General features: G+C 38.4%; 1 protein-coding gene across 1 annotated transcript; it reads left to right on the top strand.

Annotated features, from left to right (window-relative positions):
- Positions 1-2,747: 2,747 nt before the first annotated feature.
- LOC120875972 (olfactory receptor 4C46-like) lies at positions 2,748-3,710 on the top strand. Its single transcript, XM_040257707.1, has one exon. The coding sequence runs from the start codon at positions 2,748-2,750 to the stop codon at positions 3,708-3,710; it is 963 nt and encodes a 320-aa protein (XP_040113641.1).
- The last annotated feature ends 10,203 nt before the right edge of the window (positions 3,711-13,913 follow it).

Genomic DNA, 13,913 nt, shown 5'->3' with positions numbered 1-13,913 from the left:
TCTCAAATAGTATTAAAGTAATCGAAAGTATAATAATTATGGTCATTTCAAAAGGAGGTTACTAGCTCTCCATTGTTTATTATAACATGACAGCATAGAGCATGGATTAAGATTTGGAGCAAAAAAATAAAGATGCATAATATGAACTGATCTTAGCTCTGCCTAAATTTTTAGCTGCTTGGCCTTGAACAGAATCCTTAATTTCTCTATGCTTCTATTTCTTAACGTGTAAAATAAGCATAAAACTGATGGTAGTAACCATCTTGTAGGTTTGTATCAAGGATTAAAACCAAATGTCTGCATGACATTTAAAGCAACTAAGTGTGCAGTTTTAGTTAATATTAGCACTTTTATCAAACTATTAATGTTAGTCTGTGAGATTGTTTCCTCATGCGCCAAATGAATGATACAACTGTGCAAATTGTTATTACTAGGAAAAGAAAGCATGTGATAGTATACTATGAACATAGCAAAAAATTATTGGAATGTACCTGCTATATGCATTGCAAAGTAATTAGGTTTAGTCAACATGCATTATGAATACTTTTAATTAGCTCTTGTACCCATTCTTTGGGCTTTCCTGGTGGCTCAGTGGTAAAGAATCTGCCTGCCAAAGTAGGAGACATGGGTTCGATCCCTAGGTCAGGAAGATCCCCATGGAGAAGAAAACAGAAACCCGCTCCAGTATTCTTGCCTGAAAAATCCTATGAACAGAGGAGTGTGGAGCGGTTACGGTCCATGGGGGTCACAAAAGAGTCAGACATGACTTAACAACTAAACAATAACAACCTGTTGGGAAGACTCCAACCTACTCCAATGTTCTTGCCTGGAGAATCCCATGGAGGGAGGAGCCCGGTGGGCTAGAGTCCATGGGATCACAAAGAGATGGACATGACTGAAGCAACTTAGCACACGTGCATTGTAGTGTTACTCCTTTTTCAACTATTCTAAGTACTTTGCTATTGTGGTTTCTGTCTCCATCTTCCATCCGTTCACTGAAACCCTGCCAACTTCATCCAAGACACACAAAATCTTTAGTAGAATAACATCCAAGATTCCCTCTTCATCAAATTTCTTTCATCCTTCCACTCATATTTTCAATGACCTTCCATGGTCCCCCATTTCTTAGAGAGTAAAAGGAAAATTCCTAAGCTTTACATCCATCCTCTACCTCTTTTCACACTTAATTGCCATTATCGGGGAAATACACTACTTCAAGTCAGACTCTGAACCATTTCAGATGATTAAGGTCTCCCACCCATGGGTTTACAAAAGTTCCTCACATCTACATTATTAAAAGAATTTTCTCCTAGGAGGTAATTGGAATAATCTTAAGAACTCAGAATCATTTCTTCATTAAAAAAAAAAAGAAAGAAAGAAAGAAAGAATTCACACTCAGTAAAGTCTGGGTATTTATTACTTATTAGAATGAAGAAGTCTCCCTTGGACTGCAAGGAGATCCAACCAGTCCATTCTAAAGGAGATCAGTCCTGGGATTTCTTTGAAAGGAATGATGCTAAAGCTGAAACTCCAGTACTTTGGCCACCTCATGCAAAGAGTTGACTCCTTGGATAAGACTCTGATGCTGGGAGGGGTTGGGGGCAGGAGGAGAAGGGGACAACAGAGGATGAGATGGCTGGATGGCATCACCTACTCGATGGACATGAGTTTGAGAGAACTCCAGGAGTTGGTGATGGACAGAGAGGCCTGGGGTGCTGCAATTCATGGGGTCGCAGAGTCGGACACGACTGAGTGACTGAACTGAACTGAACTGAGAATGAAGAAGTTTAATAAGCTTGCTGCTGCTGCTGCTGCTAAGTCACTTCAGTTGTGTCCGACTCTGTGCAACCCCATAGACAGCAGCCCACCAGGCTCCACCATCCCTGGGATTCTCCAGGCAAGAATACTGGAGTGGGGTGCCATTTCCTTCTCCAATGCATGAAAGTGAAAGTGAAGTCACTCAGTTGTGTCCAACTCTTCCAGACCCCATGGACTGCAGCCCACCAGGCTCCTCCATCCATGGGATTTTCCAGGCAAGAGTACTGGAGTGGGGTGCCATTAAATGCATAAATTAAAATTATGTTTTCTTTTGTTAGCTTTGGACAGTGAACGATGGATTCATGATCTCTGAAGAAGAGGATTTAGCTTCAGAATCAGGGACCAGGCTTGATCACTCAGAGCCTTTGTGTGGTATAAGTTTTATTACAGTGAAAAAGGGCAGAGAAAGCTTCTAACATAGATATCAGAAGGGGGACAGAGACTGTTCTTATCAAGTCTTATCAAGGCGTTATGTACTTTTACCAGACCCACTCCCACAACACACATCTTAAGACTAGTCAGAAGGTTCACTTAAGAAGGAGAAACATGTTCTTGAGTAAGATACATTGTTGTTACACAATCATTAGTACAGAACTTAAGGGAAAACCCACCCTTGAGCAAGATGAGATGTTTTGTTGTGTAATCATTAGTTCTGGGCTTAAAGAAAGTTTATTTTAAAAATTATTGTCACAAAAACTCAGTTTAAGAAAAAAAAAAATGGGCTTAAACAAAGTTAATTTTAAAGATTATTGCCACAAAAGCTCAGTTTAAGAAAGAACATTTTATGTGACTAAGACAAAGCAATGTAGAAAAAAAAAATGTTTATGTCTTTCTCGCCCTCCAGGGCCCTGGACCCTTTCTCTTTCAGGCCCTTATCAGCCTTCCTAAGAATTAACTCTCTCACTTTCAGGTAGTGAATAAACCATTTCATGAAATGCATGGAGAGCAGGAACAACGTGACAGAGTTTGTTCTCCTGGGGCTCACACAGAATCCAAAGGTGCAAAAGATTGTATTTGCTGTGTTCTTTATCATCTACATCACCACTGTGATAGGAAATGTGCTTATCATGCTCACCATCACTGCCAGCCCGTCTTTGGGATCGCCCATGTACTTTTTCCTGGCCTATCTCTCCTTTATTGATGCCTCTTATTCCTCTGTGTGTGCCCCTAAGATGATTGTAGATTCACTTCATGAAAAGAAAACCATCTTATTTAAGGGATGCATGACCCAAATCTTTGGGGAACATTTCTTTGGAGGTGCAGAAGTCATCCTGCTCACTGTGATGGCCTATGACCGCTATGTGGCCATCTGCAAGCCCTTGCACTACACAAGCATCATGAACTGGCAGGTGTGTGGGCTGCTAGTGGGAGTGTCATGGGTGGGAGGCTTTCTTCATGGATTCATACAGATCCTCTTCATCTTCCGCTTACCCTTCTGTGGCCCTAACATCATAGATCACTTTATGTGTGACCTGAACCCTTTGCTCAATCTTGCCTGCACTGATACCCACTCTCTAGGGCTCTTCATTGCTGCCAACAGTGGCTTCATCTGTCTGTTAAACTTCCTTCTCCTGCTGGTCTCCTATGTGGTCATCTTGCATTCCCTACGGGCCTACAGCTTGGAAGCAAGACGAAAAGCCCTCTCTACCTGCATCTCCCACATCACAGTGGTCGTTTTATACTTTGTTCCCTGCATATTTGTGTACATGAGACCCGCAGCTACCTTACCTGTTGATAAAGCAGTTGCTGTATTTTATACTATGATAACTCCCATGTTAAATCCCTTAATCTATACCTTGAGAAATGCCCAGATGGAAAATGCCATTAGGAAATTGTGTAGTAGGAAAGTTACTTCAGTTGTCTTATTAATGTGCTTTAGAGCTGAACGTTAATTCGTCTGATACAAAGGTCAAAGTGTATTTTAGATGATTGCAACAAGGAGTATGTAAAGAATAAAGAAGTAAATTAGTCACTGCAAATTATACATTCTGCACTGAGGGGAACAGAAATAAGCTCCCAGAAAAAGAAAAAAAAAAAACATATATCAAAACCATTCTTTCCATCTTTAGAATCTAAATTCTACCAAATTGAGGTTTATTTTTTACTAGTTTCAACCTTGTACGTGGATTTATAGATTTTTCATCTAATAACATGAAAGAAATACTAAGTAAATTGGTATTTACCACTAAACTCTAACAACACAAAGAGTGTTATAATGCTGCTATTATCCCAATTTTACAAGTGGTGAAATTGAAGGAAAAGGGATGGTATTAAAGCATATATACCAAAGAGTTAGTAATCAGAATCAGACCCATTTCCCTGACCAAAATCCTAACTGCCTTCATAGACAGCCAAGAAATGATAGAAAGGGAAGATAATTACTAACTACCTTTTATTGAGATAGACACTATGCTGGACAAATTATGTACAGTACATTTCATTTTGTTACTGTAACTAAAAATCCAATAACTTTTCATTGCCAACTGTTCACTTTATGTATCATAGTTGAGAGTGATTTGTTAGCTGTAACATGTAACTATTTTATTGTTATAAAGCCCAACACAACACTGGGTTTTGATGGACACATTAGAACAATTATCCTCCAGTTAAACATAAATATATTTAGTAATAAAATTGTTCATTGAACATTTATAATAGTTGAATGGAGATTGCATGATTTTTTTTAAATTTCCTCTTAGGTTTCATAGCACTTACCATTGTTCATGTCACCATCTTAGGTTGAAAAACCATCCAAAAGAGTTATGACTCAAACAAAAGAAACTCTTGATGTCAGATAGGAATTTCTATCTATTAAATATGTGGTCATATTCCATAAAAAACTTTCCTGGTATATCATGATAGTTTCTTCAGTTCAGTTCAGTCACTCAGTCGTGTCCGACTCTTTGCGACCCCATGAATCGCAGCACACCAGGCCTCCCTGTCCATCACCAACTCCCAGAGTTCACTCAGACTCACATCCATCGAGTCGGTGATGCCATCCAGCCATCTCATCCTGGGTTGTCCCCTTCTCCTCCTGCCCCCAATCCCTCCCAGCATCAAAGTCTTTTCCAATGAGTCAACTCTTCGCATGAGGTGGCCAGAGTACTGGAGTTTCAGCTTCAGCATCATTCCTTCCAAAGAAATCCCAGGGTTGATCTCCTTCAGAATGGACTGGTTGGATCTCCTTGCAGTCTAAGGGACTCTCAAGAGTCTTTCCAATACCACAGTTCAAAAGCATCAATTCTTCGGTGCTCAGCCTTCTTCACAGTCCAACTCTCACATCCATACATGACCACAGGAAAAACCTTCAGAGTAGCACAATTTTTGGTTAGTAATAAACATTGAATGAGTAAATAAAAGGTGAAAGCAAAATAAAATCTCAGTAAAATAAAGAGGAAAAAGGCACTGTATTTGAGAGAATTTTTTCCTATCTTTATTTAACTTTATTTAATTCAGATTCTGAGAATTCTAGGTGAATTGTTTAGGGAAATCACAATTTCTTTTACTCTTTCTTTTGAGAGAAAGAAAGAAAGGAAAACTGAAATTATCAGCAACATGAGCAAATAGTTTACCTTGATGTTTTTCCTGTCTCAGCAAGATTTCATTATCTTATATATGTACGAGCTATTCATATTATAGTTCTCTGTTAATCTTTACCTTTTGGTAACATTTTATTATTAAAAGCTTTTTTTTAATCTGTGACTACATCTACATACAAAGCAATTTCATAATAAATGTGTTCCATTATTCCTCTGTCCTTTATTCATTTATCAGTAAATATTTTTGAGCTGAAATAATGAATCAGGCACATGGATATTTGTTGGGTCTTCAGTGACTAATAAAAACAGATTTGGGTCCTGCCTTCTCAGAGTGTAGGATCCATAAAATTATACCCTAGAGCTCTTGTGACTACAGGCTGAATTCAGAATCTAGTTTAGACTACATCCTTTCTTCTCCTACCATAGTAGCTTCATTAAATCCCTTCTCCTTATAAATCACTTCCATAAAATCCCATCTCAGGATCTGTATCTAGGGAACCCCATCTAACATGAAGAGATAGAGTCCAAGAAATATTTGCAAATTATAGACAAAAGAACTTAATAGAAACTTGGTGAGTAAAATTGTGGAATGGCCTTTTGAAAACAATTACATAACCAGATAGGTGACAGTTTATAGTAAGACCTGGGACAAAGTGCTCCTGAAGGCTGACATGCGTTATATAAGCAACAAATATATGCCAAGGTTTCTCCTATAATGAAGACATACTTAATGGTGAAAGGTTGAAAGCATACCTCATAAAATCAGAACATGTTCACTTTCATCACTTCTATTTAATATTTTCCTGAAGAGTAATGTCAGAAAAATTAGACTAGAAATAGAAATAAAAGGTATACAAATTGGAAAGGAAGAAGTAAAACCATACTACCAAATGACATTATCTTATGTAGAAAAAATCTAAATAACCCCCACACACAATAAAACTATTAGAATCAATACAAAACAGCTATATTTCAATATATTAGGAATTAACAATTTTTTAAAAATTAAAAAATAATTATGTAGGCAGTACTATCAGAAAGAATGAAATGCTTATGAATAAATTTTACCAAAATGGTGGATAATTGTACACTAAAAACTGAAAACATCACTAAAAGAAATTAAAGAAGACCTAGGTAAATAGAAGCGCTTCCCACATGGCTCAGTGGTAAAGAATCTGCGTGGGTTCCAACCTTGGGTTGGGAAGATGCCCCAGGAGGAGGGCATGGCAACCCACTCCAGTATTCTTGCCTGGGAAATCCCATGGACAGAGGAGCCTGGAGGGTACAGTCCATGGGGTCTCAGAAGAGTCAGACACGAATTAGACACCAAGAGTCAGACACGAATTAGGGACTAAACAACACCACCACAACAGCATACTTACTGAGCCATGAAAATTCAGTTAAAAATTTAAATAACAAAGATGTTTAAATCTGTTCTACAATTCCACCTCCAAGTGACCGCTCATCTCTGCCGGTGCTTTCCAGTGAAGGATTAATGAGGTACCAGTGCATAACTAATAGTGAAATTATATGAAATTATCAAAATTCAGTTATACAGAATCTTTCAACAAATTAGATGCTTGCTTATCTTTTGGTTTTACAATTAAAAAATGATCACAGTCACTTATTACCTACAAAAAAAAAGGGAAGTCTTACTTCAGGCTGCATAATAAGCAAAAAGTATGTAGGATAAAGGGTCATATCTCAGTATATATCTCAGTTTTGACTTTAACTTAAGGCTCAGTCATATTACACTATATATTTGAGCCTCAATGTATAGAAAATGGGTTCAAAGAATTAAGGATAAAATTCTTATGCCAGTTATCAATTAATTGCCTCTCAGCTACAAATAAACCCATTATTGTCCACTCCATATTAATGAAAATGGATCCTGTAAGCATTTCTCCCTGTCCTTAACCTGACATGATGTTAAGCTTGATCAGGAGAAATGTTCAAAGAGACATCTTTCTCTGGATTAAATATGTTTCTTTTTCATCTTGTTCTGGCTCTGTAGCTTTCAACATTGCATATGTTATAATCACGGGAGGTGGGAGGGATGACTTCCACTGGTACTTCCTTTCGCTTTTACTGACATATCCCATGATTGGAGGAGCCTGGTGGGCTGCAGTCCATGGGGTTGCAAAGAGTCGGACAGGACTGAGCGACTTCACTTTCACTTTTCACTTTCATGCATTGGAGAAGGAAACGGCAACCCACTCCAGTGTTCTTGCCTGGAGAATCCCAGGGATGGGGGAGTCTGGTGTGCTGCCGTCTATGGGGTCGCAGAGAGTCCGACACGACTGAAGTGACTTAGCAGCAGCAGCAGCCTTCCTCTTTTACTGACACTTCCACGGACACTTTCCCATTGAGTTTCAGTGGCCCATCTACAGGAAGATTCCAATAAATTTCACAGGCACCCCAGTAATCACTTTTCCAACTCAGTCTCGATGTACAATGTGTGTGTGTTTTAGTCACTCAGTCGTGTCCAACTCTTTGTGACCCCATGGACTGTAGCCCACCAGGCTCCTCTGTCCATAGAATTCTCCAGGTAAGAATAGTGGAGTGGGTTACCATTTCCTTCTCCAGAGGATCTTCCCCACCCGGGGATCAAACCTGTGTCTCCTGCATTATAGACAGATTCTTTACCATCTGTGCTATCAGAAGGGTGTTCTCTGCCAGCCTTTCTCCACCTGCACCCAAAATGGGTTTTTCCTGCTTGCCACTCAAGGCCTTAATTCCTTGTTCACGACTTTTAGTTAACCATCACTGCAGTGGAAGGCTCCTGTCTTGTCAGTTCCAGAGAAGTTTCATGCCTGCCAACCTCTTCAGCGATCATGAAATAGTTCTGGACCAAGGCAACTCAGTCAAACTTTTCCGCCACTCGATGGACAGCAGCTACACCTTCTCCATAAGACTGGAATCCCAAGTTTGGGGAGATGCTGACATTCTAAATGTTCCTTCTTTGGATGCTCATCTCTCAGTGGAAGTCCTTCTTTACAGACCTCATTACCTCCCTCCTTTCTAAAAGAGATTTATTTGATTATTTTGGCTGTGCTGGGTCTTTGGTGCGGCACATGGGCTTTCTCTAGTTGCAGTCAGCTGAGGCTGCTTTCTGTGGCAGTACACAAGCTTCTCACTACAGTGGCTTCTCTTGTTGTGGAGCAAGGCTCTCGGGCACACAGACTTCAGTAGCTGCAGTGCGTGGGCTCAGTAGCTGTGGTTCCCAGGCTCAAGGGCACAGGTTCAGTAGCTGTGGCACATGGGCACAGTTATTCCAAGGCATGTGGGATCTTCCTGCACCAGCGAGCAATCAGTGTCCCTGCGTTACCTGGCAGATTTTTAACCATCAGACCACCAGGGGAAGACCTTATTACACTTTTATAGATAATACCCTGCTATAATTAATAATTGCATGTGAACTTTTTATATTCCAATCACACTGTGGACTGTCTCCTGGCTGGACCCTGACTGATACAATATGTAAAATATCAAAAAGAATGCCAGCCTTAGGGGCAATGAGAAACAATATTTCTTTTCACTGTACAACCAAGATGCAATAATCAGGAAAATTCCATAAAAGAATCTATATTGAGTCCAAAATAAATAAATATTAAACATGCTATTTTCAATAATAAGCAGTAACCAAGATCTCTGTTACATAATAAGACAATTTAATAGCAATTTTATATTCTAGATTCTTACCATTTTGCTTCTGATGACATTTGAGATAAACAGATTATGTAGTTCAGTCACTCAGTCATGTCCAACTCTTTGTGACCCCATGGACTGCAGCATGCCAGGCCTCCCTGTCCATCACCAGCTCCCAGAATTTACTCAAACTCATGTCCACTAAGTCAGTGATGCCATCCAATCATCTCATCCCCTTCTCCTCTTGCCTTCAATCTTTCCCAGCATCAGGGTCTTTTCAAATGAGTCAGTTCTTCACATCAGGTGGCCAAAATATGGAGTTTCAGCTTCAACATCAGTCCTTCCAATGAACACCCAGGACTGATCTCCTTTAGAATGGACTGGTTGGATCGCCTTGTTGTCCAAGGGACTCTCAAGAGTCTTCTCCAACATCACAGTTTAAAAGCATCAATTCTTCAGTGCTCAGCTTTCTTTATAGTCCAACTCTTACATCCATACATGACTACTGGAAAAACCATAGCTTTGACTAGACCAACCTTTGTTGGCAAAGTAATGTCTATGCTTCTTAATATGCTGTCTAGGTTGGTCACAACTTTTCTTCCAAGGAGCAAGTATCTTTTAATTTCATGGCTGCAGTCACCATCTCCAGCGACTTTGGAGCCCAAAAAAATAAAGCCTGACACTGTTTTCACTGTTCCCCCATCTATTTCCCATGAAGTGATGGGACCAGATGCCATGATCTTCGTTTTCTGAATGTTGAGGTTTAAGCCAACTTTTTTGCTCTCCTCTTTCACTTTCATCAAGAGGCTCTTTAGTTCTTCTTCACTTTTTGCCATAAGGGTGTTGTCATCTGCATATCTGAGGTTATTGATATTTCTTCTGGCAATCTTGATTCCAGCTTGTGCTTCATCCAGTCCAGGATTTTGCATGATGTACTCTGCATATGTGTTAAATAAGCAGGGTGACAATATGCAGCCTTTGATGTACTCTTTTTCCTATTTGGAACCAGTCTGTTGTTTCATGTCTAGTTCTAACTGTTGCTTCTTGACCTGCATACAGATTTCTCAGGAAACTGGTCAGGTGGTCTGATATTCCCATCTTTTTAAGAAGTTTCCACAATTTTCTGTGATCCACACAGTCAAAGGCTTTGGCATAGTCTATAAAGCAGAAGTAGATGTTTTTCTGGAACTCTTGTGCTTTTTCAATGATCCAACAGATGTTGGCATTTTCCTCTCTGGTTCCTCTGCCTTTTCTAAATCCAGCTTGAATATCTGGAATTTCAAGATTCATGTATAGTTGAAACCTGGCTTGGAGAATTTTGAGGATTACTTTGCTAGCATATGAAATGAGTGCAACTGTACAGTAGTCTGAGCATTCACTGGCATGAAAATTGACCTTTTCCCGTCCTGAACATATCTGGAAGGTTTGACCCATAACTAAGACTCATACTTAATGGTGAAAAGCTGAAAGCTTACCTCATAAAATTAGAATATTCTCCCTTTCATCACTTCTATTTAATATTTTCCTGAAGATTAATGTCAGAAAAGTTAGACTAGAAATAGAAATAAAAGGCATACAAATTGGAAAGGAAGAAGTAAAACTATACTAACAAATGACATGATCTTATGTAGAAAAAAAAAATCCAAGGAATCCTCACACACACGAAGAAACTATTAGTATTAATACAAAATAAGCTATATTTTTATAAACTAAGAATTAATAGTCTAAAAACAAAATTAAGAAAATAAGTATGTTGACAGCACCATCAGAAACAATAAAATACTTATGAATAAATTTACCAAAATGGTGGATGAATTGTACACTAAAAACTAAAAAAGAAAAATCACTGAAAGAAATTAAAGAAGACATAGGGTAACTCAGCGGGTAAAGAATCCACCTACAATGCAGGAGACGCAGGAGACACAGGTTCGATCCCTGGGTCAGGAAAATTCCCTGGAGGAGGAAATGGCAACCCACTCCAGTATTCTTGCCTGGAGAATCCGCTGGATAAAGGAGCCTGGTGTGCTACAGTCTATGGGGTTACATAGAGTCAGACACGAATGAAGCGACTGAACATAGGTACATATAAACGTATCCTGTATTCACAGCCTTGTAGACTTAATATAATTGAGATAACAATATCCCCTAAAGTGCATATTTAATTCAATCTTTATCAAAAGCCATTTTATGCAAAAATGGAAATGCAAATACTAAAATTTGTGTGAAATTGTAGAGAAGTTTCATATGGAATTGCAAGAAATCCCAAATAATCCAAAAAAAAAATCTGAAAAGTGAAGAATAAAGTTTGAGGATTCATACTTTCAATATCAAAACTTAATGCAAAGGTATAGTTCTTATGAGAACTATAAGGATTTATAGAAATGTGTGCCTCCAAGTTAGGTTAATGAAAAAATAAATATTATACATGTATCCTCACATATAAAAAATTATTTTTATTTTAAAATGTTAGAAGAAAATTTTGATTAAATTGTTATATAATGTCTATATTTAGAGTACCAGTTTTTGTGACTTTTATCTTCATAAGTCCAGACTGTTCATAAAAATCATAAACACGAATGACATTATCTCTGACTGCTGATGACAATGATTAGCAATATGACAAAGTACAAAAAACATGCAGAAATGAGTTGATGATGGGAACAGGATGGCCTGAGGAACATGGATGTTTAGACACAAAGGGAGATGAGGTATACCTGATAAAATAAGAGTGTTTTATAGTTTTAATGAGAATTAAAATTTCCGTGTGAAATAAGAAACTGTATTACAAGGAAAAAATGTTTAACATAAGCAATGAAGTGTTTTAAACAAAAGCAACAAAGTGTATGTGATTGTTGTTATTATTGTTGTTCAGCCACTAAGTTGTGCCCAACTCTTTGCTATTCTATGGACTGCAGCACACCAGTCTCCTCTGTCCTTCACTACCTCCTGTAGTTTGCTCAAACTTGTGTCCATTTAGTGAACTGAGTAGAGACACCATTTATCAAGGCTGCTTAACTAACCTCTGGGACCATCTGATCATGCTCAGAGGGAATCTACGTGAAGGTTTATAACCAATAACACCAGTTTCACTGACCTTGTCCCTGTACCAACTGGGCATTATTATTAATTTCCTTACAATTATAGAATGAGTTGGAAAACACCACAGAGTTCTGCCCCATAAAATTCTCCAAGTTCTACTTTTTTCCCACTGCTCTGAAGTGTCTTGTGTGGCTTGGTGTCTGTTATCTATCTTGTTGACTTACGTATGATTTTGCTTTTCTGCCACGCTGAAATTTCATTCACCTTTGGATATCATTTCTGGTTTTGTCCCTGGATACTATTTACTTCAAATCTTTCCAAAGCTTCGCCTTCTCTAGATATCCCTGCCCCCATCCTGGTGCCAAACTGACTCTATAAGCTCTTTGACGATGGAGAAAAGACTAGACCCTTCATTTATACTTTGAAGAGTGTTACACTTCTTCCCAGGTGGCACTACCTTCCCAGATAAAGAACCCACCTGCAATGCAGGAGATGTAAGAGACATAGGTTTGATCCCTGGGTCAGGGATGACAACTCCGTTCAGCTGTCTTGCCTAGAAAATTTGGACAGAAGAGCCTGATGAGCTACCGCCCATAGGGTAGCAAAGAGTCGGACATGACTGAAGCAGCTTAGCACACACACATATTTACTGATCCATGACAATTCAGAGTTAAAAGTTCTTTGTGCCTGTATCAATTTTCATTTTATGTATACATTGAAGCAATGTATAATTAGTATAATATAATGTGAATCAGTTAATTCACATCCTCAACAACATTTGGTAGAGTTAGTCTTTATCTTTTTTTAATTATGAAAATATGATAGAACATTTACAAGAGACTTAGAAAATACAGAAAAAAGTTACATATAGTTCCACTATATATTACAATTATTTTTAAACAGATAAATTTAGATTTTTATTTGGAGTTTCAACATCAAACTCTCAAAACATAATAGAATTAATAGGCAGGAAAGTAGAAGGACAAAGTATACCTGAAAAACACTATTAACCAATTCAATATAATAAAGATTTATACAATTTTCACACAACAGTGAAATGCAAATTCTATTCAAGTTCCCATAGACTATAAACCAGAAGACATTGTAACATATCCAGGGGCATAAAACAAGGTGCAAAAATTTCATTTTATAATAAAGGCCAATTGATAAAGCTTTAAAAATTTTTCATGCTATAAAAGAATTGAAATCATACAGAGTCTGTTCTCTTATCAGTGTTGAATTATCAATATTAAAAGATATTTGACAATAACCCACATAACTGCAAGTGCTATGTGACATTCACCAAGACATCTTTGACTTAACCATTGAAAGCCTCAGAAAAGTTAAAAAACTGAGAAAGCACAGAGGGTGATTGCAGAGAAGAAAGCATTTACATGAGAAATTAATATCAAAGATTCTTTTTAAAAACCCCACGTTTCTGGAAATTGAGTGTTCAGTGAAAGGCTCCATCTCACCAGTCCCAGAAATATTTCATGCCTGCCAGCCTCTGTTCAGCCATCGTGAATTATTTCTTGCTCAAGGCAATCCAGTTAAATTTTTCCACCATTCAGTGGGCAACAACTTCTCCATAAGACTAGAATCCCAACATTCTAAATATGTTACTTCCTTGTAAATTCATCTCTCAGCCCCACGTCCTTCTTTAGAAAGCCCATTACACCCTGTTATAATTAATAGCTGTTTTCATTTAGTCACTGAGTCGTGCCTGACTCTCTTGCAACTCCATGGATTCTAGTCCAGCAGGCCACTGTGTCAATGGGATTTCCCAGCAAGAGTACTGGAGTGGGTTGTCATTTCCTTCTCCAGGGCATCTTCCCAACCCCAGGGTCGAATCCATGTCTCTTGCATTGG

This window comes from Oryx dammah, unplaced genomic scaffold (genome assembly GCF_014754425.2).
Source record: "Oryx dammah isolate SB20612 unplaced genomic scaffold, SCBI_Odam_1.1 HiC_scaffold_17, whole genome shotgun sequence".
In the NCBI taxonomy this organism is placed as follows: Eukaryota; Metazoa; Chordata; class Mammalia; order Artiodactyla; family Bovidae; genus Oryx; species Oryx dammah.
This window is presented reverse-complemented; position numbering and strand designations above follow the sequence as displayed.

Coding starts and splice junctions, on each gene's coding strand:
- LOC120875972 (XM_040257707.1), top strand. CDS start 2,748: ATGAAATGCATGGAGAGCAGGAACAACGTGACAGAGTTTGTTCTCCTG.